This window comes from Medicago sativa, chromosome 7 (genome assembly GCF_051527215.1).
Source record: "Medicago sativa cultivar Bolivia chromosome 7, Bolivia_mono, whole genome shotgun sequence".
In the NCBI taxonomy this organism is placed as follows: domain Eukaryota; kingdom Viridiplantae; phylum Streptophyta; class Magnoliopsida; order Fabales; family Fabaceae; genus Medicago; species Medicago sativa.
Genome location: NC_140755.1, coordinates 62,070,179 through 62,094,576, shown reverse-complemented (window position 1 = coordinate 62,094,576; position 24,398 = coordinate 62,070,179). Strand labels below are relative to the sequence as shown.

Genomic DNA, 24,398 nt, shown 5'->3' with positions numbered 1-24,398 from the left:
TATGAAGAGAAATTTTTGTTTGTCGTAAACTGGCCGTGCGCAGATGCATAGAATAATTCTTGACTCTTGCGGGACTCAAATGGGTGGAAAATAAACATGTTGCAAGTCTAAGTTCATATTTAAAACTCGGGACATTGGTTAAGTTATAAGAGATTGGTGTCATCTCTTCTAGGAGGTTTAGGTATAATATTATGGAATTTAATGATATGATACATTTTGTCTTCTAATAAGACCCAACATCTTGCTTTCTTTCTTTCCTGAAACTTGAGAATCAGATATTAAAACCAACAAAAAATGACAATTGAGAGAACAACTACATGAGTATGAGTATGAAATCCTTGCACATGTATATCAATCAAGTTCTGATAGCCACTCGCCATGAAACAAACCTACTCTTGATTTGACCTAGAGCACTCCTATAATAATAAACAAAAATTACGTAATTCAAATATTTAAACGACTTAAGTGAAGAGCAACTTTAGTCTCATATTTTGATAAAATCGCAATTTTGGTTCTTTATTTTTAACCGTATAATTTTGGTCTTCATCTCAGAAATTTTGACTAACCCATCATTGTTAGTATCCAATTTGATGGCATGGCAATATATCAGCCGACATGACATGAAAAACGAAACTTTATGAATTGTTGTGTGTCCTTGAAAATAAAATGTTAAATTAAGATTTTTTTTTTTTTTTTTTTTTTGGTTACAACGTTAAATTAAGTTTTGACCAAGCCTACGTAGCTCTACAAGAATACCAGTTGAAATGAGATAAGAGACTAGAAGTGAAATTGAATAGTCAAGGTTATGGATTGATAAAAAAATTGAAATGGAGAACCAAAATTACGAAATTAAAAAAATGTGGCAAATATTTGTTACCAATAAGTATAAAAAAATAAAAATAAAAAATAAAAAAACACATGACACATTTATTACTAATACCTAAAAAAGTGTGAGACAAATATTTTTCCATTATTAATATAAAAAAACACTATACAATTATTTGCCAGTGAATCATAGAAAAAGACAGAACATATTATTCCCTGATAAATATATTAAAAAACAGGAAACATGTGTTTGTTATTAATGATACATAAAAAATTGTAACAAAAAAAAAATTGATGCATAAAAAATAAATGACAGTTTTGTAAGTGTAGTTCGATTGGTAGCTCTATGGACATTGATATGCATAGGATTGAAGATTGAACTTTGGATTTTCCACTTATAGTGTGTGCAGTGTTGGCGCCAGAAAAAAAATGTTATGGTCGGCCACTAAAATAAACTATAAAATATATATACACAAAATTTATGTTTTAATAAGGATTAAGTACAAAGTTTACGATCAAAAAAGTAAATTATATTTCTTGAAAATTCAAAATAATTATCGAAAACAATTTTTAGGTAATAACTATATACCTATAAAATTGTTCTGGTCGGCCGCAATGTAATTTTACTTCAAATTTAAGGATATTTTAGTAATTCCACCTATAAAACAATTTTTTAGGTGGGATTAGTCATGGCCCACCAGATCCCATAAGGGGCTCCGTCATTGAGTGTGTGAGCTAATCACCAAGCTGCCTAACAAAAAAAAGTGACAAATATTTGTCATCTATTATAATATAAATAAAAAAACTCAAGAAAATTTACGCATAAATATAAAATAAAGTATGGGACAAGTATTTTTTTTTTTTTGAAATAGCATGGGACAAGTATTTGTCTTTGGTAAATATTAAAAAACCACATAACAAATATTTATTATTAATACAAGAAAAAAATGAGAAAATATTTAGACTACAAAATCGAATCCATCTCAAATTTCCAAAAACTAAAAAATTGGTGCACATATTTAAAACTAAATCATAATTTCTACAAGGAAAAAAAAACTAAATCATCATGAAAACAACTATGTCATTCTCATACATCAAAAGTATTTAATCGATCAATAAAAAAAATAAATATTATACTAGTTATGATGTTTAATTTCAATTGTATTAGATCAATTTTACAATTTTTTAATAATTAATTGCATTATTCATTTTATTATTTTACTATTTAAAATTAGAACGATGTTTATTTTTTTTCTATTTTTTAAAAACTCAATGTTCAACGTATGGATTGATTAATTTAAGAGATATAATCACATCGTTCACTTGCAAATGACTCGTTTTAAGTAGAGAAAAATTTGTATGGTCTAATCCATCAAAATTAACATCGGGAGAATCAAAATAGATTATTAGAACGATATTTATAACAAACTCTTGCGATAACATAGGTATTCAGCTGATAGTCTAAAAAGAATTTTGTTAATGAATGTTCCTAAAACATTTTTTTTAAAGATTTTGAATTAAAAATTATTTTTTAAAAAATCAAATACTTCCATCTTAAATGCATTAAATACACAGATTTTATAAAAATAAATTATTTAAAATCTTTAAAAAAAATACCTCGAATTTATTCCCTTCTAAAAAAAATAGTCATAGGGAAAAAGTATTTGTCTTTTGTGTGGTGATACTAGATTTGAGAATTGATAGGTAATAAAGGTGGGGGAGAATGTAAAGAAAGAGGGTAGCATTTTGAGCGCTGAAACCAACGTATGAGTCTGTTTTGCTGCAGCTTTATAGCATTTTTCTCTCTCTCTCTCTCTCAATGTAGGGTCTCTCTCTTATGTGTTGTCCAATTCTAACTTTCTCTTCCACCTCTGCTTCATTTCAGTGCTTTTGTCCTCACTCTCCTTCTTATAGCTGGTGCTCACACTCTAGGGTTTTCTCTCTCATGTGTCAGATAGATACACACCAAGCTAGCTCTAGTAGTAGTAGTGGTGCTCCTAAAGTAGTTAGACATTTTGTATATGCACCATCCTTTGCATTTTAAGTCGTATGGTATGGGTATCTTCACACTTTTCCTTGCTTTGTGATGAACCCATTTTATATTTTAAGATAGGAAAATGGTATATTCACATTTAATATCCATAAGAGAATAATGTGATGTGTTATTAGTTATCAAGTCCGGTTACGAAGTTCGGGTATAATATGATACAGATGTATGAAATTTTCAAAATTTAGGATATGATACCGTTAAATTATGTTACCAAAATGTTTATACTAAAATTTATATGCATGAAAGATATTTGAAGAAAATAAGCATCGATTAACCTTCATTGTTATATTATGTTATTATACAAGTCACAATTTTTTAAAAATAATAGATATGATCAAAATAAAATAAAAATGTAAGTTTTCATATAAATCATTTTTGATAAAGTAAAGATTAGACAACTTTTGCATAAAAACTTACTTATTTTAGATGTTTAATCATTGCCCTTGGGGCACTGGTTAGCATTCTCCTAGAATATATCGGCAGAATCGTCGTAAAAATAACTCAACACAAATTTTGTCTATTGATGATTAATTGATTTTCCTCTCTCGTGTTATTTTCTTCCACGAGAAGTATAATTTTAATTGGTTCGTCGAGAAACAATTACATCGATGCATATCTAAAATTGAAACATATACTTCTCCACTAAATTTTTACAACATCGTCTCACTTCTTTACCTTTCATATTTTCTAGGATACTTATCTGTGAAATATCTTACAAATATCCTTGTGTATCTTCGAAATATCGTATAAGTATCCGATAAAATATTTTTAAAAATTAAAATAATTAATTCTGTTACTTAATGAGTACGTATCCGTGGAGTATCGGTATTTAATACTCCTACATATCAGATATGGGTATGTCTCCATGTTTGAAATACCCAGATTTCATAGGTTATTAGTGATGTAATATGAAAAGAGATGTAGAAAAAAAAAAAAATAAGAGTTAAATGCGTATTGAAAAATTAGAGGCGTTTAAGTAAAATCCTCATATCCTTAAAAAAAAAAAAGTAAAATCCTCAGATATCGGTAGAGTGGTAAATAATGAGGGTATATAGATTGTCTCAACCAATCCATCATATTCATATGCATGTGTACAAATGTCATTGTTCTGGACAAATACTGTGTTTTTTGCCCTGTACACTCTCGATTTCACTCTAGTGTTGAACTTACATAGTACTTGAGGCCCGCCTATTGGACACACAGCTCAGACAATGACACGTTGATATCGATAATAATTTAGAAAAATTACATAATTCAATGTAATTATGTGTTGATGTTGTGTTGGTGTGGACACTGACACATGCTTGATATCAAGATATCTCTAATTTAAAAAATTTATATAATTCAATATAATTATGTGTTGGTGTCAGAAACCGACACATGTTCGTTATCAAGATATCTCTAATTTAGAAAAGTATGGTGAGTTATCCGATTTTGCATGAACATTTGGGCATACTCAGAACTAGTTACTGGCGGTGCTGCTTCAGCAAAAAAATAAGACTTAGAAATATTGTCTTTAAATTTTTATTTTTTTTTGGTCAAATTGTCTTTAAAATTTTATTACATGATCAAAACTAAAATGAAATTATGTAAGGAAATATATAAATTGCAACAATTTATTACTATGATGTAAATTAAAATATGACATGTTATTTTGACATAATAATTATGTTCTGATCCAATCTGAACATATAAACACATTATACAGTAGTTACTTGAATATTTGAACACTGACAACCAAATAATTATATGACATTTTTGGTGAGTTATAGTTATGTCATTGTACAAATACAAACAAGGACAGTGTGATGTCTTTTGCAATGAAAGATTGAATACACCCTTTTCAGTTTTCACCAATGTCATGTCTCATGGATCCTTCCATTGGACCCTATCAACAATGGTGCAATGCAATATTCCTCCTTGGCTGTAGCAATTAATAGGACATGACAATGCATGTTTCTCTTGTTTTGTTCTGACTTTTTGGTAAAAAAAAAATGTAGAATTTTTTTATAGAAGATGAAGCTTGGAGATGGAGTCTTAGAAGGATTGTTTAAGGAGGGAGATAATTGAAGCAAAATGTTAAAGACTCAGAATCTTAGTTTTCAAGAAATAATAGAAAGTTGCTTACTGAAGAAGAACAAGGAAGGGGTAGAAAATTGAAAAGCACTTATTTCATAAGTTGCAAAAGCAGGTAGGATGCAGATCCAGGATTGCTAGCTGAAACAAATAGAAGTTAAAGAATTCATTTATATTTGCTATCTCATTTGTTATGGATGCCTTTTATATGAACTTAAAGGACATTAGTTTTGTTCTTAAGTTTTGTCTCCACAAATGGGATTTAAGTTTTTGTGGTAAGGTTTATGTGATGTAGTTTGGTCTTGTGCTTTTGAAATACTTTTTGATCCTGTTCTTCTCAAAATTATTTAGTTTATAATTAGCTAGTGATCACAATATTTATTGTTATTGTTATATGAACTTAGATCTCATATTCTCAAACTATGAGATTTAAATACAATTTCAATATCCACATGCTTTAGACCAATTTCTACGTTCTCACGTGCCGTACAAAACCCGGCTCTGATATTATGTTAAATGAGATTGAATCTCATTAATTTACCGTGCAAGACTTGGTTATGATTTCAATAGTGATTACTATGTGACTCAGCTAATTTGCAATAAAAATTATATATGAGCTCAGCTGCATATGTTCCAATTTCATCTAAATGGACTTATGGAGATGGCTAAATGGAATTAAGCTATGTAAACCAATCATTTATGTTGTGATTTGTTTGAGTAGAAAATTAGGTAAGCCAAAGTGAAATTGAGAATTTTGGATCAATGAGAATTTGAAAATGATATTCAATTAACTAAAGTTCCATTTTAAACGTTACTTTAACTTTTAAGACATGTGATGTGAGTCGAATATTAGTTTTTAATTTTTTTTTATTGGTCTAGTGGCCAACACATAATCTTTTATATTTATTTAAGTTGAAATATGTTAAATGGAGTTGCGTTACCATAAATCATCACAATTTTGATACTGGTACATTTTAAAATTTCAGTAAAATTGGGATAGTACTGGGAGTTTGCTAAACCCTATCACTAATCTAACTAAGCCCTTGGTACTATTGGTTTCACCTTGAAGGCAAACATTAACAAAGTAAATTGACCTAAACATTTCTTGATTCCAATTATCAAGTGTACAAATTATTAAGGTCATGTTTACCAAACAAGGAACTAGGAGTGCCTACATTGTGCAGTGTGCACGCAGTTACAGCGTGGGATACAATTCCGTCACTATAGTTGGATTAAGCTAACTAACAATAACAATTTTTTAATAAAATGATTGGATTCAAGTAGTTAAAGAGCTCTATCAAGTGATGAATTGTTACAGGGAATTCGAGTTTAATTTTTATGTGGAAAATTTATTGGTCAAACATCTTGAGTGAGCATGTGTTTGGTTGTGCGGTCGTAAGAATTGATTTTGGTTAAAAATAATTCTGACTAAAAGTTGTTTGTGTTTGGATACATTCACGTAAAAATGAGTTAAATTATAAATATGTGTGTGAAAATCAATTTTAAAATCAAAAGTTATAAATTCTGACTTGAAGTAGAATCGATTCTACTTCTTAAAAAAAAAAAAGTAGAATCGATTCTAAAGACAATTTTACAAATCTAAAATCAATTATAATCAATATGTAAGTGGAACCACCGTTTTCTAAATTAGCCATTTTCCCCTAAAAAGTGGATAGTTAACACACAAAAAAGAACACGAGAGTTAAAAAGCAAAAAGATAACATTTTGTAAACTTAGATAAGCATATTAGCATATTGGGAAACTTCATAAAATTTCGACTAAATGAAAACTAATGTTAAAAAGCAAAAAGATAACATTTTGTAAACTTAGATAAGCATATTAGCATATTGGGAAACTTCATAAAATTTCGACTAAATGAAAACTAATTTTCGTAAGGATTTTCTTGGGTACAATTTTCTTTAAGGATTGAACTAAATGGATTTAGAATTGTTGTGATTAAATAATTTTTAGATAAATAAATAAAATTTAAATTTAAATCTTTTATTGAAAATTTGTTTGATATATAAAGTAGAGGCTATGAAATTATACATGGATGTGATCATATCATGCCCCGGTGTTAATGAATTATTAGTGTTGTTAAAAATATCAACGCAAGATTCACAAATCCTAACTCAACTGGCAAAATGCTAAAATTGTTAGGTCGGACACCATGATTGGGATTCGAACCCTGATACCTCTACTTATATGTATAAGTTTATAATGATTTTGTCATTTCGTGTATCTATAATATATATATATATATATATATATATATATAGGGTGTATCAAATGAGAGGAGTGGTTATTGTGAGAGGGTGAGAGGAGTAAATACAGGCTGTTGGATCAAAATGAAAGGTGCAGATTAAAAGTTTCACTTTAAGTTTCACGTGCTACTCTTTTGTTTTCCAATGTGCCTTCCTTTCCTCTCCACCACTTCTGCTTCCTCTCTCTCTCTCAAACTTGATTTTGAAATTTATTACAAAGCTTAAACTTAATCTATTCTTCTACTTTTCCAGGTTGTTTGAAGGCTAAAAAAATTCATTTTATAAAACGAGAAAAAAAATTAGAGAAAAGTGCCAGATGTAGAAATGACATAATTGGGTTTGTTTGCTCTTCTCTCATTGCCAAAGCCATACCCCTTTCTCCTGGGTTATTCTTTCTTTCTTCTAGCTCTCCAATTTCAAGCAATGAATGACATAATTGGTTGATAAATTCCTCAATTTAATCATGTTTCATCCTGTTTTGAGGTGTCTAATTTCCTCAATTCCCCTTTTCACTGTTTTCCATTTCTTAGAAAACTTTCAATTGTCCATAGATATTCATGAATAAAAAACCATGAAGATTCCTCTACTCTTCTAATCCATTGTTTAAAGGAAACAATTTATTTTGATTTGAATTTTTATTAAAGTCTGGTGGTTCGAATTGTAAGCCACAAGTATGAAAACCTAAATCCATATTCCAATTTACAATTCAAAAGTGAAAAAAATGGGAAGAGATACAAGAACGTTATTAAAATCAGGGATGGATAGGTTGTGTAAAGAACATGCAAATTATCAAATAATAGTGGAATAAAATAATGGAAAACGAAGCAATAAACTGAAAGGAAGGGGAGTTGCAGAAACGAAGCAGGAGAAGAGAAAACGTATCCGCTTTATTCAAGTGTGGCTAGCCTTTTTTACTAGAATTAGATCTTGACCGTATATTTTGATCCAAGGGATGATATTATATCCTCTCATCTCTCATTTAAGTTACTCCTCTCACTTGATATGCCCTATATATATATATATATATATATATATATATATATATATCAACGCAAGTATCTATAAAATATGATTGAGTGTTTGTTGAAACTTTAGATTTCTATAAAATATCAAAAAATAAAAAAAAAATATAATTAAATGTGTTTGGATACTTTAATAGGGCCTATGAGCCATCCCATCCTATTAACTCAAATGGAACACAATCTCATCCCATTAATTTTAATTTTATGAATGATATTTTGACAACCAATTTCCAACAATTTTTGGTGACAATATTTTTCCTCTCTTTCTATTAGACAATAACAATAGAGAGAGAGAGAGAGAGAGAGAGAGAGAGAGAAAGAGGAAGAGAGAGAATAAAAATACAATGAGAGTATGAGAGAGAGTTGTCACAAAAGTTGTTGAAAAATGAATGTTCAAATATCATTTCTCTTTTAATTTTAAGTAGACTCCCCAACAAAAAGTAGCACAGCAAAGTATATGTTGCACTTCACAAATTTGGGCAACTGTTGAATTTTTTTTCTGCCCCTATCACCAAAAAAAATGATATATCTGCCCCTAGTTGAAAATTATTGTTGTAAATGCCCTTGTTCTTCATTTGAAATGGCGAGCATGACATTTTTTCAATCATCCTCTGCAAGCTTGCAGGCTTTCTCAGACTTTCTCTGTACAACTCTGTGTGTTCCTAATTTAAGTTGGCGAGCATGAATTATTTAAGGTTTTTTCTTGTTCTCTCTTTGAAATGGCGAGCATGTTAATTTTTTTTTTCCCATGCTCCACATCTAAAATGGCGAGCATGCATTATTGTTTTTTTCCTTATTTGAAGAACAAATGAAGAAAATAGAAGCCACCCAATTAATAACTCTAATATCAAGTCCACATCAAAATTGTATAGTCTCACTCTTAAGTTATCCTCAATCAACCAACCACTTATTATTTTATGGTTATAGCATGCTAGAGCATAGGCATGCCAAATATCATAATCTAAGTGGTCACCCCATTCCCTCCCACTTTCAAATTCATCCCAAAATAGCAATTTTCAATTTGAGGTAGTAGTTTTCAAATGCATGCTCGCCATTTTAGATGTGGAGCATGGGGAAAAAAAATTAACATGCTCGCCATTTCAAAGAGAGAACAAGAAAAAACCTTAAATAATTCATGCTCGCCAACTTAAATTAGGAACACACAGAGTTGTACAGAGAAAGTTTGAGAAAGCCTGCAAGCTTGCAGAGGATGGTTGAAAAAATGTCATGCTCGCCATTTCAAATGAAGAACAAGGGCATTTACAACAATAATTTTCAACTAGGGGCAGATATATCATTTTTTTTGGTGATAGGGGCAGAAAAAAAATCACACAGAGGATGGTTTTTTTTGGTGATAGGAGTTGATTCCCTATTAGACCATTAACAATGGTTTTTCTATTCAACAACACTCAACATCCACTTTTTCAATTCCCAACACTCCACATCATTTTCTCTCTCTTATTCAACACTCATTCAACTTTTACCCTCTCCAATGGTTTTTCATTCAACACTCTACCCAACCACCTTTTATTTCTTATTCTTATTTAATTTTATATTTTTGTTTTTATAATTACATAAAATTACAATTATCGATTATAATTAAATTAAAATAAAAAAACACTTAACAATTTATTTTTTAGTTTTTTGTAAAAACAAAATTTATTTAAATAATTTATTTTTATTTTCTTAATTTAAAATGCAATACAATAAACTTAATTTGGCTGTTGAAATGATTATTATTGGGATCCATTTCATTAAAAAGAAAATTAAAACTTCAAAAGAAAAGCTAATAGAAAGACAATAATAATATTAAGATATTGAAAAACTTGGTTTTTTTTCTGTGTCCAAATCAAATGAACCAAGTCTCTATTTATAGACAAAAAAAAAATCATGAATTTTGGTAAAGAAAAATTAAAAAAAAATTAATTTGCAATAAAGTAATTGAGTTCAAATTATTAAGATTATAAAAATTAAGACAGCCAATCACGAACTGCCAAGTGTCACCACTTATCTAATCTGCATCTTCTCTCTTCTACTCCTGCCGCTCCACTCTCCCATGTTGGCGAGTGTGGCACACACTCCTATTTTAGCCAACCGAAACGCGCCACATGTCCCCCAGGTTCCCAAGGTTCAACATGTTGAATGCATTCAACATCTCTTTCCTCCACATCATCCTTCAACAATTCTCAACACACCATTGCAAGGTCCCCATGTGTTGAAAGCCACATTCAACACCCATGTGTTGAAAGCCACATTCAACACCTCCATTGCACATGGTCTAAGATGAATGTACTGAGAAGGCCACAAATTATATATAGATTCAATGGTAATTGCTCAATGAATCAAAAGCCATATATATAGTCACATGCAACACACAAAGCTTTCATGAGGTTGCCCTCCCCCAAAGTTTGGGATACTTCCAAATAGAGAAATGATATTTGTACAATTATTTTTTAACAATTTTCTCTTTCATACTTACATTGTGTTGTTATTCTCTCTCTCTCTCTCTCTCTCTCTCTCTCTCTCTCTCTCTCTCTCTCTCTCTCTATTATTTTTGACCAATCAAAAGAGAGAAAAACAAAGTTGTCATAAAAGTCGTACTAAAGAGTTCTACAAATATCACTACTCTTTCAAGTAATAGGATAAGTGCAAGATAAATGATACTCCCTCCGTCCCGTAATAGATGACCCATTTGAAAATGTGTAATTTTGACCTAACTTACTTTGACCATATTTTTCTACTAATATACAAAGATAAATAATATCATATAAGATGTCGTTAGATTTGTCTCGATGAGTATTTTCAAAATATCAAATTTCATAATTTTTTTCTAATATATTATTCGAGATATTTAAGCTCAAAATTATGCATTGGCATGCGTAATAAGGTCAACTGTGTCAAGTATTAAGGGACGGAGGGAGTATTTGTTCAACAATTTTGTTATAATTTTTGTGACAACTTTATTATCTTTCATACTCACATTATATTTTTACTTTCTCTCTTTCTCTATTGTTTTGGTTTCCGTGATGCCTACATTATGATTCTCCCAAAAGTTGTCGCATGCATAATTCTTCGAATAACATAACTCTACCTGCAAATATTCCACATTGGCACCCTCATGGGAAGAAAAAAAAAATCCACACTGCCATGGCAAACTGGTCGTGGTGCTCGTTGTTGAGTTATGTCCTATTTAAAAAAAGTAAATCATATCAATTATTTTATTTAAATTTTAGCACAGATTAATTAATTATATGTATATATGTTATTATTCTCAAGTTCATTGTATTGCAATACATGCTTGTAACAATGACTACTACTAAATACTCCCTCCGGTCTCAAATGTAAGAAACTTTTCACTTTTTTGGTTCATTCAATAAATGATGTATGTGGTCTTTAATAAAGACCACATACATCATTTATTGAATGAACCAAAAAAGTGAAAAGTTTCTTACATTTGAGACCGGATGGAGTAATTAATAAGGATGATTTTATTATAACTTTTTGGTTAATGTTAACTTGTGCCCTCAAGGCACAAGTTAAGAAGTAAAAATAGAAATGTTTTGTTGTAATTAATGTATTTGAATTTATCTTTTTGACTTTTAACTAATTGAATGCACAAAATTTAAGAAACAATTTCTACTTTTAGGTTGTTTAACATGTGCCCTAAGGACACAAGTTAACATGACCCTAACTTTTTTCATCTATGTGAAATAACTTAAAGTGTCCTTAAATATAGACGGAGAGATTTTTACATTAGATGTTATACTATGCAATAAATGTTTTGTTGGTGGTTAAAAATATACATGTTGAAGAAGTCGCATATTCTTTAATATTATAAAGTAATAGGGAGACCGTGACAATATATAGGATTTACTTCTTCGTTATAAAGTGCATCACTCATAAACACTTTTAGCTTGTATATGACTCTTCTTTTGTCTTATACTCTACATAGAGTGTCTTGAGATGTAGTTAGATATTTGATTTGGAGGGCGTGGATGTACTAGAGTCGTGAGTGTTTGAAGATAGTCTATGCATAGTAAAAATTTGCATAGTGTTATTCTCTCGTTGTCATTGGACAATAATCGTGGTTTTTTTTATTTGATTTAGGAGTTTTCACATTATACTTTTGTTTTTCTGTTATTTTCCAACAACTAACATCAAAACTTTTGGAGAGCTTCTTTGGTCACTTGAGTACAAGTACATGATGGTCGCCCTATGAGTGAATGCGCTTCGGTCTAAGGTTAAAATTGCTTGAGCTGATAAAATTGTAAGGTTCTATGCCTAGGGTTTAAGCGGATTCCCCAAGGCTCTCTTCGTAATGGCTGGACGATAATGGATTGGGCGGCAGGTATGAGAAGCTCACAACCAGGATATAACTTTGGGTCTAAGAATAGGAGATTTTAGTATGTTTTAAGGTGGCAGCATTGTCTTATGATCCATATCGTAAAAGAAAGGTTGTATTGTGGAAGTGCTATATCACAATTTCTACCGTGAAGTTTAGTCTATAGGAAATTAATGCAGATCTGTTTTTACCTCGTGGAATTTTCAAGTCAATGATGTTTTGATAGAATCGGAAATACGCAAGTTGTTGATTAGTGCATGAGTGTTGATTGACATTGATGCAAAGTGTGTTATGAGATTATGTTGATGGTTGAAGAGCTTCATGTCAACATGGAAGTTGCTCCTTAAGTTTTCAACCTCATTTTCGATATGTGAAAATTCTTGGAGTGGATTAACTTCAAGCGAAGTGTACTCTCGCAATGAAGTCAATGTGAAAATTCTGGAGTGATTTAGCTTCAAGTAACTATAATCTTTACAATGGAGTATGATAGTTCTTTGAACTATAATTATCGGTGACGATGGAAACACGTGTATCATTTTCAATCAAGATGAAGATTGTTGGTGTTGGTTGAAAATAGAAGTCACATACAGTTTAGTATTGTAAAGGAAGAAGAAGATTAAGACTAGTTCTTCATTACAAGATGCATTGGTCTGAAACTCTTTAAATTTGTATTTGACCTTTGCTTTTGTCTTATACTCTTCTTAAAGTGTTGTGAGATGTAGTTAGGTATTTGTTTTGGAGGATGGAGGTGTATTTGGGGCGTGAGTGTTTCAGAGTAGTCTATATGTTCTAAAAATTTGTATATATTATTATTCTTTGGTTGTAATTAGGTAATAATTATGATTTTTTATTTGATTTTAGAGTTTCCACGTTATATTATTGTGTTACTTTATTTTCTTTCTATGTCAATTTTGTCCAACCTTTTTTCCAATTTTTTTCATTTATCTCTTCGATCAGAATTAAGCAACTACTTAGTGAAATTGTTATGCAACATATATATATATATATATATATATATATATATATATATATATATATATATATATATATATATATATATATATATATAGGTTATGATAGAAGACACCTTTTGTGAAGGTGTCTTTTATCAAGTTACTCTATGAGCATTTGTTAAAAGACACCAACTACTTTTTATGAAGGTGTCTTTTATCAAAGTTATAACTAAAAAAGTGAAAATCACACCTTGAGGTGTGACTTGATAAAAGACACCACACTACTTTTTATGAAGGTGTCTTGTAACATAACCCTATATATATATATATATATATATATATATATATATATATATATATATATATATATATATATATATATATGAGGACATATCAAATGAGAGGAGTAGTTAGAATGAGAGGATGAGAGGAATTAATCAGGACCCTTGGATCAAAATCAACGCTTCAAATTTAATTGCTCTTTAAAAAGGGTCATGCACTATAACCTCCTTTCATCTTCTCCACTCTCCCTACCCTCATCTCCTTCTGCTTCTGCATTTCTTCCTCTCATCAATATCACTTCTCCGATTCCAGCCATAACAAGACCTTTCTTTTGCATCAATTCTATTATTTGTTTTTAATTAAAAAATCATGACTTATGAATGAAATTATAGAAGAGAATTTGGGTTAATAGAAATTGGGGGTAATGAGAATTTTGATTGTCGAAAAACAAAAAATATTCCTTTCCTTTAGACAAAAAGCTTTGATTTTCTTCAGAAATTATTTAGATTGAATAAAATCGAAACAAAAAAAAAGCACTTCTTGCAAATTGCACCTTCAGAAATTATTTAGATCCATTCCTAAAACAAGAATTGAATGATAAAGAGAAAAAACCATAAACAAGACAAGTTGGAGACGGAGTTCAATAAAAAAAACCAGAAACGCTGCTCTAATCTCGTAACAGAACAACATCACCGTTTTACTATTCGCCGGTGTTCGTCGTTGGTGTTCTTAATCGTCGCAGTTCGTCGGCACTGTTCCTGTTCATTTTTGGATCTAAGTTTTGATGTTCTGGATTATTATACTTTCATATTACTTTTTAAATTGGATTATTTGGTTGTTAAATTAATGAAAGAACAACTAGAAATGTATTTTAGTGATGAACCAAGTGGAGAGGAATACGGTAAAGAAGGAGATGAAGAAAACTGGAAATGAGTAAAGGAAGGGATGATGGAGAAATTGAGCAATATTAAAGCACATAGGTCACCACAATAAGAGTTTTAATGTGAGCCATTGATTTTGATCTAATGGTTGAGGTTTATTCCTCTCATCTCTCATTATAACAACTCCTCTCACTTGATATGCCCTCATATATATATATATATATATATATATATATATATATATATATATATATATATATATATATATATATATATATATATATCTTTTGATACATGATATTTTTTTTATCAATACATTCTATATTTATTTAATTAATAATTTTTTTGATGTATATTTATTTAATTAATAATAAGATAAGATGTGAATGCTATATTTGTAATTCTTTTCTTTTTTTTAATGTTATATTCATACGGTTGGTCCTAAAATAGCACACCAACTCTTACTCTCAGATTTCACGAGAGACGTAAGCAAATGGTGTACTCTAACTCTACGTGGTTTCCTTCCTTTCATTGTTATTTATAGAATGCAGCTGCACTAGTTTTGCACACACATGACATACCCCTCACTGAAAATAGAAAAATATTTGGCAAAAATGTTAATAGGGTCTTTTAATTTAATTTCAATTAACGTTAGTTTTTTTTCTTCTTTTTTCTTATCGTCATAAAAAAAAAACCAGCTGAATTATCCGAAAATATAAAATACTCATCACAAAATTAAATAAAATGAAAGTAAAAAGTACCCACAACCTTGGACCTGAGAAATTGAAATGGATATGAGTTAAGAAGAAGAATCTTCGAGGTATGAAAGAGGATTCGATGAAAGCTTATGTGTGATTGACAATGGACGAAGGGAAGGAAAATTCAAAAAATTCAAAAAAGAAAATAATTTGAGTATTTACACAACTCAAAAATTCAAAAAAAGAAAATAATTTGCCAGTAAAATTTGAGTAATTTTAGTTAGGAATTTGATGTTGATGTTGATGTTATTGTTAGAGACAAATGCTTTAGCTAACTTCAATATTTGAGAGATAAATAATTTACCCATAGTATGTTGAATTCTAAAGAAGAAAAAAAACAACTTTTATCGTATTTAATCATGTTATTTCAAAAAATCATCTTTTTTAAAGAGAAATTAAATGTAAAATGCATTCATTTTGTTCTCCCTTTCATTTTCTCTATAATTAATAACCAATGAAAATTGTTTTTACATCTTTCAATGAAACTTATTCTAAGAAAACACAATAAATTAAACTACAAACTATTATATTTTAGTTCTCTTAATAAGTGTGAAATAGTACTGCCCCCGATCTTATTTATAAGAGAAAATTGGTTCAACAAAAGTTATGTATCTGGTTCAAAATTTAGTCCAAATACATCTACTTTTGTTTACTCAATTTTCTCTTATAAATAGGACCAGAAGGAGTAATTAAAAAATTATTAAATTTATCAAAATACTCTCTTTGTATCAAATTATATGACATTTTGATCATTTCACGCAAATTAAGAAATGTAATTAATATTGCATGAGAAAGAGACACTATAAGTCATTTTACAAAATTATCCTTCATTAATTATATAAGAAAAATTAATTAAAGAATTGAAATAAGAGAAAGCAATAAATAATTGAGAGTATAATAGGAAAAATAACATTTAATGTTTCATTGGTATAGTAAATCAACTTATAATTTAAGACAATTTTTTCTCTCCCAAAAGACTTATAATTTGAGACAGATGAAATAGGTTATAAAATAACTTTGTTGCTTGAAATTCTAGTACATTAAATGTGTCGTATTGAGTGTGTTTCATCTTGATTGTACCTTATCAGAAGATGAATACCGAAATGGTGTTTGATGGTGGTTGTATGCGGTTGCAAAGGCTGGAGCGACGGGGAAAGTTTACTTGCAAACACTCTGACGCTCAAGTCAGTATTAAGAAAAAGAATGAGGATTAGAAGAGATAGAATAATCTAGCCTTGGGGACTGCTGAGAGTCCCCTTTGTTTAATGTGGAGGTGCAGGTGTCGTTGTGAGACACACATGTTTCTATAGTTACGAATTCGTGGGAATCGTAACCGCCGAGGGAGAGATTCGCGGGAGTCATGGAGAGGATTGTTACTGTTTAGTTTGAACGGGTCTCTGTTGCTCCGAGCACCCCCCCCCCCCCCCCCCCCCCCCCCCGCAGTGAGGAGATGTGTTACGAGTAAAGTAGCCCAAATGCTGGATTTGAGTTGTTTTTGGATTGGGCCTATGCAGATGGGCCTATGAGCTTTTGCTCGGTCCAGAACACTTCTAATACATTCAAATACAATCTTTAAATGGACGCAATTCCAGACCATGCAATGCAATTTTTGGGTACTAGATGTATTTTATACTTGCATAGCTGACCTTATGTGGTAGATGTAGATATGATACTCAACAAAGACACCTGTAAATTCTGCAAATTTTTAATCTTGAGCAGCAAGCCTTAGTTTCGATTATGATTTGGAGTCTTTGGAAGCATAGGAATAACCGAATTGAGTGTAACATTATTGAACCAGCTGATGTTATTTATGACAGTGGCTTACAACAGTTGACCAGTTGGAGAAATGCGCAACAATTTAGTGGATTAAATGTAAGATACCAACAACCACAATCGATACCACATTAGACAAGGGCTTCTATCAGACGATTTAATAAATGGAACATTGTCGCTTCTTTCTCAAGCCTACATAATAGTGGTTCTCGCCTATTATGAAAGTGGATGCATGTGATGTTTTAGCTCTCCTAACTGCTTTAATTTAGGTTTATAAAGCTTCAGTTAGGGGGAAATGGATTCTGAGTTGGATTCTAAAAGATTGGTGGATAGCATTCATAGTAATCATGTTGACGTCTCAGATTTCGTGACACTATATCAAATTGTAAACGTGGTTTTTGTAACAAGTATAGGTACTCTCATGTTGAGTTTGTTAGAAGACAAGTCAATGAGATTGCTCATACTTTTAGTAATATAGCCCCATATATCAATATCTAGATTTCATCTCTTTATCGATAACCCAACATGTATTCAAGATATTATCATGAACGAAACAAATTAAACTTTTAACCGTAAAAAAATAAATCATTTTACCTTCGACTCGTTTTTAAGCAAAATCAATTTCACATAATCAGTCACCTTCAAAATCGAGGTTTGTCAATGCAAAACTAAATTATTTTCAAAAGGGTGATAAATTGGAAAAGAAGAGTATATGAAGAGATTTTGATCAATTTGGGAAATATGTTTGCAACTTCTTGCATTCAAAAGCACAAATATTACACTAAAAAAGAGACTTGAAGAACTACATTTCTTCTCTCTTTAAAATCTCATCAAGAATTTGTTAATGAGATCTTAACAATTTTGTCAATAATATCATAAATACAAATTATAACATATTTTACATATTAAATATATAAATGATCACGAACCGCGTATCTTTTAGGATTCGAGACATAATCGTTGATAAAGGAGAATGAGATATGAGCTACACTCATGACCATCTAGATTTTAGATTTAGGTTTGTTTCCCATTGTATGCTTAATCGACTAATGACATAACATTTAAATAGCTAAACACTATTGATGTCATACGTCTCTTATTAAGCCTAACAGAATAGTTCAACATATCACGATCTATTGAGAGACACACATTGACATTACCCTCATAACTAATTAGATTTTACATTTAGTTCTAGCTAAACGACTGACGACAGAGATAATTCGATAAACTAAAGAGAATAGTTGAACTCATCCCAATTTGAATTAAAAATGTGATTTGTGTATAAATAAAGAGTGAAATATATAATGAATGGGTAACAGCATGTATGTAACTATGTATGTATCTATAGACTCCCTTCAAAAAATGTATCTATAGACTGTACTACTGTAGTGATCATGTGTGTTCCCTTATGAGTCGCGTGCCCTAACCTTTCTCTCTTTCTCGCATAATAGGCGCTGAATCTGACGTACCTCTCTTTGTATTATCTCTCTCTTTCTTATTGTGGGGTCTCTCTCTATATGTCTTGTCTTTTCAACCTTTTTTCTCTCTCTGGTCCTTAACTTCTCTCTCTACTACTACACCATGATATTGATAAGGTAAAGTTCCTGCATTACACTGCTTTACCTCGGTTTTCACTTCCTCTCTTTTCAAGAACACCCCATTTTTCAACTTCTTCTTCCTGTTTCATGGACCTGAATTTCTTAGGTTGTTATTAGACACACACACAACACACACTGTGACTGAGGTACTTCTCTCCATTCTCTCATTCTTCTCTTTTTAACAACTTTTCTTTTTTACTTCCTTTGCTTTCAACACAACAAAGGTTGTTATTTCTTTTCTTCTAAATATATGATTCTTTTTTTTGTGTTTTTTGGTGCAAAGTTTCTTTTTTTATGTTCTTCTTTTGTTCAACATGTCTTGTTTCTGAAATCAATGTCTTGTTATTTTGTTACATTTTTTCATTATATATATATTCTTGACAGCTAAACTCTTTTGAACTTGAAGCTCATGTGTTAGTCCATATGCTTTTTATTTTGTTTATTAATAATGAGTTTAATGTTGAAATTTGTGTGTTCTTACTATTCTGTTACTTCAAGTTGTTTCATAATGTTCATGAATTTAGAGATGTTTAAGCTTGAACACATGCTCTTTTTTTTAATTACCATAATCAAGTATTGAAATTCAACCATTATTTCTTTGTCTCTGTTTAATTGATGTGCTTCACACTCTTTGAGTCCCTGTTTAGTTCTGTTTTTCAACTGATATGAGTGGTTAAATGGTTCTTACTTATGTGGATACTAATCTAAAACTTCAATTATTCATCACAAAATATCTAACTAAAATTTCAATTTAAGAATTTGTCTTGAAATGCTGTTTAAAACACTGTGAGACTGTTCCTCAATTTTATTTTATTTTGGCTTTATCTACCTTTGGTGGGGTTTTCATTCATTGTTCTTGACAAGGATATTACAACAGCTTATAAAACTCTTACAAAATTTTCTATTTAAAGAAATTATTACTATTTGCAATTGTAACTACTGTGTCTCCTATATTATTGTAAAAGCCACAAATTTTGATTAAAATTTTCATTGTCTAGTTGAAATTGTGAAACAGAATTGATACTGAAAAAAAGAAAGAAATTGATAATTACCAGAATTTATTTTAGATTATGTGATTTCATACATGTACTTTAATATGTGGTCAAATATTGTTGCATTTAATCACTGATAGAAAAAATTGATGTCATTACTAGTACTTGAGCTGAGAAATTTTAATGCTTTGAAGTCAAAGGGTATTGATTGATCATTGAGAATTTCTGTTCTTATCATGCATTCTTCCTAAATGTTTTGTATGCAATGTTTTGTTTTTGTTAGATTCTTCATTGCATGAGTTTTGATTCTTTGTAGCATGTAGAATTATATCTGTTTCTTGTGTTATTTTGCTTAATAAATTGATGAAGTTTGTAGACTTTTCTGATTGGATTAATTAATCTTCTTTTGTTTAATTGTGGACCTATGATTAGAAATTATAGAAACTTCACATTTCCACCTTTTGATTGATACTACTTTGTTTCACAGTGAATTGATCCCTTGAATTGTCATGAATTTTCCAGAGACATTATGAAGATTTCAAGTTTCAAGAAACCGGATGTCGGATATGAAAGATAGGCAGCGGTGGAGAGCGGAAGAGGATGCATTATTACGCGCTTATGTCAAACAGTACGGTCCTAGGGAATGGAACCTCGTGTCTCAGCGCATGAACACGCCTCTTAACAGGGACGCAAAATCGTGTTTAGAAAGGTGGAAGAATTACCTCAAGCCAGGTATTAAGAAAGGTTCTCTCACTGAAGAAGAGCAACGTCTTGTCATTAGCCTTCAAGCGACACACGGGAACAAATGGAAGAAAATTGCCGCGCAAGTTCCCGGTCGAACTGCTAAGAGGTTAGGGAAGTGGTGGGAAGTATTCAAAGAAAAGCAGCAGAGAGAAACAAAAGGTAGTATTAACAGAAACGTCGACCCGATTAACGATAGCAAGTACGAACACATACTCGAAAGTTTTGCCGAGAAACTAGTAAAAGAGAGACCCTCGCCTTCATTTGTCATGGCTGCTTCCAATAGTTCTTATCTGCATACCGATGCACAAGCACCTACTCCGGGATTGCTTCCTTCATGGCTATCGAATTCAAACAATGCAGCTCCTGTTAGGCCAAATTCACCATCAGTGACACTTAGCCTATCTCCCTCGACAGTAGCAGCGCCTCCTCCGTGGATGCAACCGGTACGAGGACCGGACAACGCGCCTCTTGTTCTTGGGAACGTAGCTCCACATGGCGCTGTTCTAAGTTACGGCGAAAGCATGGTAATGTCTGAGTTGGTTGATTGCTGCAAGGAGTTGGAAGAAGTGCATCATGCATTGGCAGCACATAAGAAAGAGGCGGCATGGAGGTTAAGCCGAGTGGAGCTACAGTTGGAGTCAGAGAAGGCAAGTCGTCGGAGGGAGAAGATGGAGGAAATCGAAGCAAAGATAAAAGCTTTAAGGGAGGAACAAGCAGTTGCTTTGGATAGAATTGAAGGAGAATATAGGGAACAGTTAGCAGGGCTGAGAAGAGATGCTGAAACCAAAGAGCAGAAATTGACTGAACAATGGGCTGCGAAGCATTTGCGCCTTACTAAGTTTCTAGAACAAGTAGGGTGTAGATCAAGGCATGCTGAATCAAATGGAAGATAGATAGAAAGAGAGAGAGACATCACTTTCAGCATTTTGATCTGGTTAAGGTTGTGTCATTGAGTTTTATGCAGTTTTATGGTCCTTGTGAGTTTTTGTTCTTTGTTCCTATTTGATTAAGAAATGTTCTTATAGATGCATATTAATATCCTATCTTTTCATACAACTTGAGGACTTAGCATTTGCATTAAGGGTTTGTCTACTGGTTTTTTATTTTTGGGTTACTTTTGTAATAATAAACTTTATGATGAGGAAGATGTGTACTGTAGTACTGGTATATGGTTTTTATGCACTATATTTCATAATTGAAGACGTGCACTTGTCAAATAAGTACACATTGTGTATGTGTGAGTAATTTTTTTGAACTGCATTATATACCTTATGAGTGTTTGATAAGATCAATCAGCAAGACCAAATTTAGCATTTCATGTTAAGAGTGGAATGCTGAATGAAATAAGGTCTAAATACGTGTTAATAAGTGTCGAGTAATCTTCGCCTTAAAAGTTGGTTTTGTAAATGTTGAGTTACAGTCTATAGTGTGAATCCTCTTGAGAGAATGGATTTCATGTCTAGTAGATGAAAGGTTGACGTTCAATATGAAGAAATCCATTCCCTCAAGAATCATCACACTTCTTTCGAGTCATTAACCTTGTGTTTGTGTCGTGGTAGGAATATTCAATGAACCATATGTTTGGAACCGCGTCAATTGCCTCTCATTCACGCTTCTAGTAGAAGTTAGAATTCCTAACTTCTCAAATTCATGGCAAAATTTGACATGGGACACGGTTTTGTGGTTGTCATGGTTTTCAAATGTCACACTAGAGCATAAACTTATATCCACCTTTTGCAAATTGTGAAACAAAAATAAAAGAAACCTCTTAGCATAGTGTTCTACCAAAAATACCACCTCACTACATATTGAGTTATGACCAAATAAGATAGTTGGGTACACTGCTTATAAGTCATACTCAACTTGGTCGGAGGGGTATAGCACAGGAAGGAGAAAGACTGAAAGCAATACATGATTATGGCACCATTGAAAACAATGGGGGAGAAATTTTACTTCTCACTAAAGCAATATTTGTGGGAGAGGGGTATACTCAACTTGGTCAACGACGCGTTTTTTTACGATGTATTGATGGACCGTTATATTCTATGCACTTATTCTTCACAAATTTCTGCTATAAATACTCATTCATTCATCATAAATTCTCTTTGCATCTCACTTTCCATCATTCTCTTTTATAAATTTCTTCTACAATGTTCAACTATTGACCTTTAATACAAGGTTTCTTTTATTTTTATATAGGGATAATATGAATAGTCAAAGGGCAAGGTCTCACTTTGTAAATTAGCATCCCCTCAATGTAAGTTTGCTCTGTTTTGGTGTAAGATTGATCATCAGTCTCATTCTTCCATCATATTTAGCTGTAACTCTCCTCGTCTCCCTTTCTAGGATGTGAGAGGAAAAAAAACTTTACCCTAGTCAAATATTTAATTTGAAGTGTCTAAAAATTTCTTGTAATAAGCATTATGATAATATAAATGTAATAGGTCTGTACCAAAAAAAAATGTAATAGGTAAATATTGATCAATTAATAAAATGAACATTTGTATCATATTTGTCTCTTTACGTTTCTTTTTTGTCATTTTCAATTATGTCATATTAAGAATATATGACACCACTATTATGAAATTATGGGCGGGTAAAACAAGTTTTCGGATTATATAATCCGAAAATTTCTATAAAAGAGTTTGAATTATATAACCTGAAGAAAAAAGATATTTTAAAAAGATATAGAAAAGATATTTTAGAAAAGATGTGTGAGAAGACCATATAAAAATGGTGACTTTTAAGGTGCACAAATGCTTAAATTTGTGTACATATACACAAATGCTCATTTTACCATTGATTCAAGAGTTTAAAATTCAATGGCTTTGATTTAGGAAACACAACTCTCTAAGGACTAGTGAATCTTCAAGAAAATGAAAATTGCATTTATATATTTATAAAAAATAAACATCTTGAATGATATTTTTTTGGTGTAAAGCGAATATCCTCTGCGCGTTACTTGTGGAGACTAATCTCTCGAGCCTTGGTTAAACTAGAAGAAGACAATATCATCTCTTTTAAGTGTTCTTGGGTAAATAATTAGATGATATTTAAGTGGTGTTAGTTTAAAACTCTATTTTTCATTAGATCTTAATAATTCAAAAATTATTATACGGTTACCAAATTTTATAATAAAAATGTATCATTAATTAAGAGAAAAATTATTATAAATCTTTCTATTCAAAAAAATAATTGTTGAAATAATGGTTAAAGTGTACCATTGAAAGAAAAAAAGTGTCAGGCCATTTACAACTTTCACGGTTCAAATTTAAAGAAGTGATATTTAATTATAAATATTTGCAAACATTAGTCAATTTTTTTGTATATATCTATATAAAAATTTACAATTCACAAACTGGAGTACATTGTAACCAAAAAAATATGGAATACATTGAGTTATCTTTGCAAGATCTGGTTCATTAAATTTTAATGTCATAGATCTATGGTTAATAATGTACTTGTGTATAGGTACACAAATTTATCAATTTGTGCAATTTGTGCACCCTAAAAGCCACCTATAAAAATAGTCTTCTTTTCGTCCGTATAGTTGTGTTGCACACATCCTTTCAAAAAAGTTGTGTTGCACATGTGAGTTCACGTGAATTCCCAACATGTTACTTAACTGTAAAAAAAGTAGCATAATTACCATTTGTAGAGAGGACTCCCTTTTTGGCATAGTTTCCTGAATGCATACAAATCGATGTTTTTTCTTTTGTCAAATAGTAGTTTAATGGTTAGAAACTCACATTTAAGATAAATAAATGAATGTCTGAACTCTGACTTTTGTTTATATTATGCAATGTCTTTTACCAATTGAGTTAAATTTATGGAGACT

The 24,398-nt window shown here is 31.0% G+C and overlaps 1 protein-coding gene across 4 annotated transcripts; it reads left to right on the top strand.

The window, feature by feature from the left end:
• Positions 1-18,668: 18,668 nt before the first annotated feature.
• On the top strand, positions 18,669-21,780 carry AS1 (myb-like HTH transcriptional regulator family protein). Of its 4 annotated transcripts, none has more exons than XM_085724070.1 (2): positions 18,669-18,821; positions 20,339-21,780. In XM_085724070.1, exon 2 carries the CDS (start codon positions 20,374-20,376, stop codon positions 21,451-21,453), a length of 1,080 nt encoding a protein of 359 aa, XP_085580196.1. In that variant the 5' UTR covers positions 18,669-18,821; positions 20,339-20,373; the 3' UTR covers positions 21,454-21,780. The 4 variants fall into 4 exon arrangements, with proteins under 4 accessions (XP_085580196.1, XP_085580195.1, XP_085580193.1 ...); XM_085724069.1 differs by having other exon boundaries at positions 18,756-18,821; positions 20,304-21,780; XM_085724067.1 differs by lacking the exon at positions 18,669-18,821 and adding an exon at positions 18,848-18,970.
• Positions 21,781-24,398: the final 2,618 nt, after the last annotated feature.

Bases quoted from the DNA above. Each gene is read 5' to 3' on its own strand.
- AS1 (XM_085724070.1), top strand. From the start codon at position 20,374: ATGTCGGATATGAAAGATAGGCAGCGGTGGAGAGCGGAAGAGGATGCA.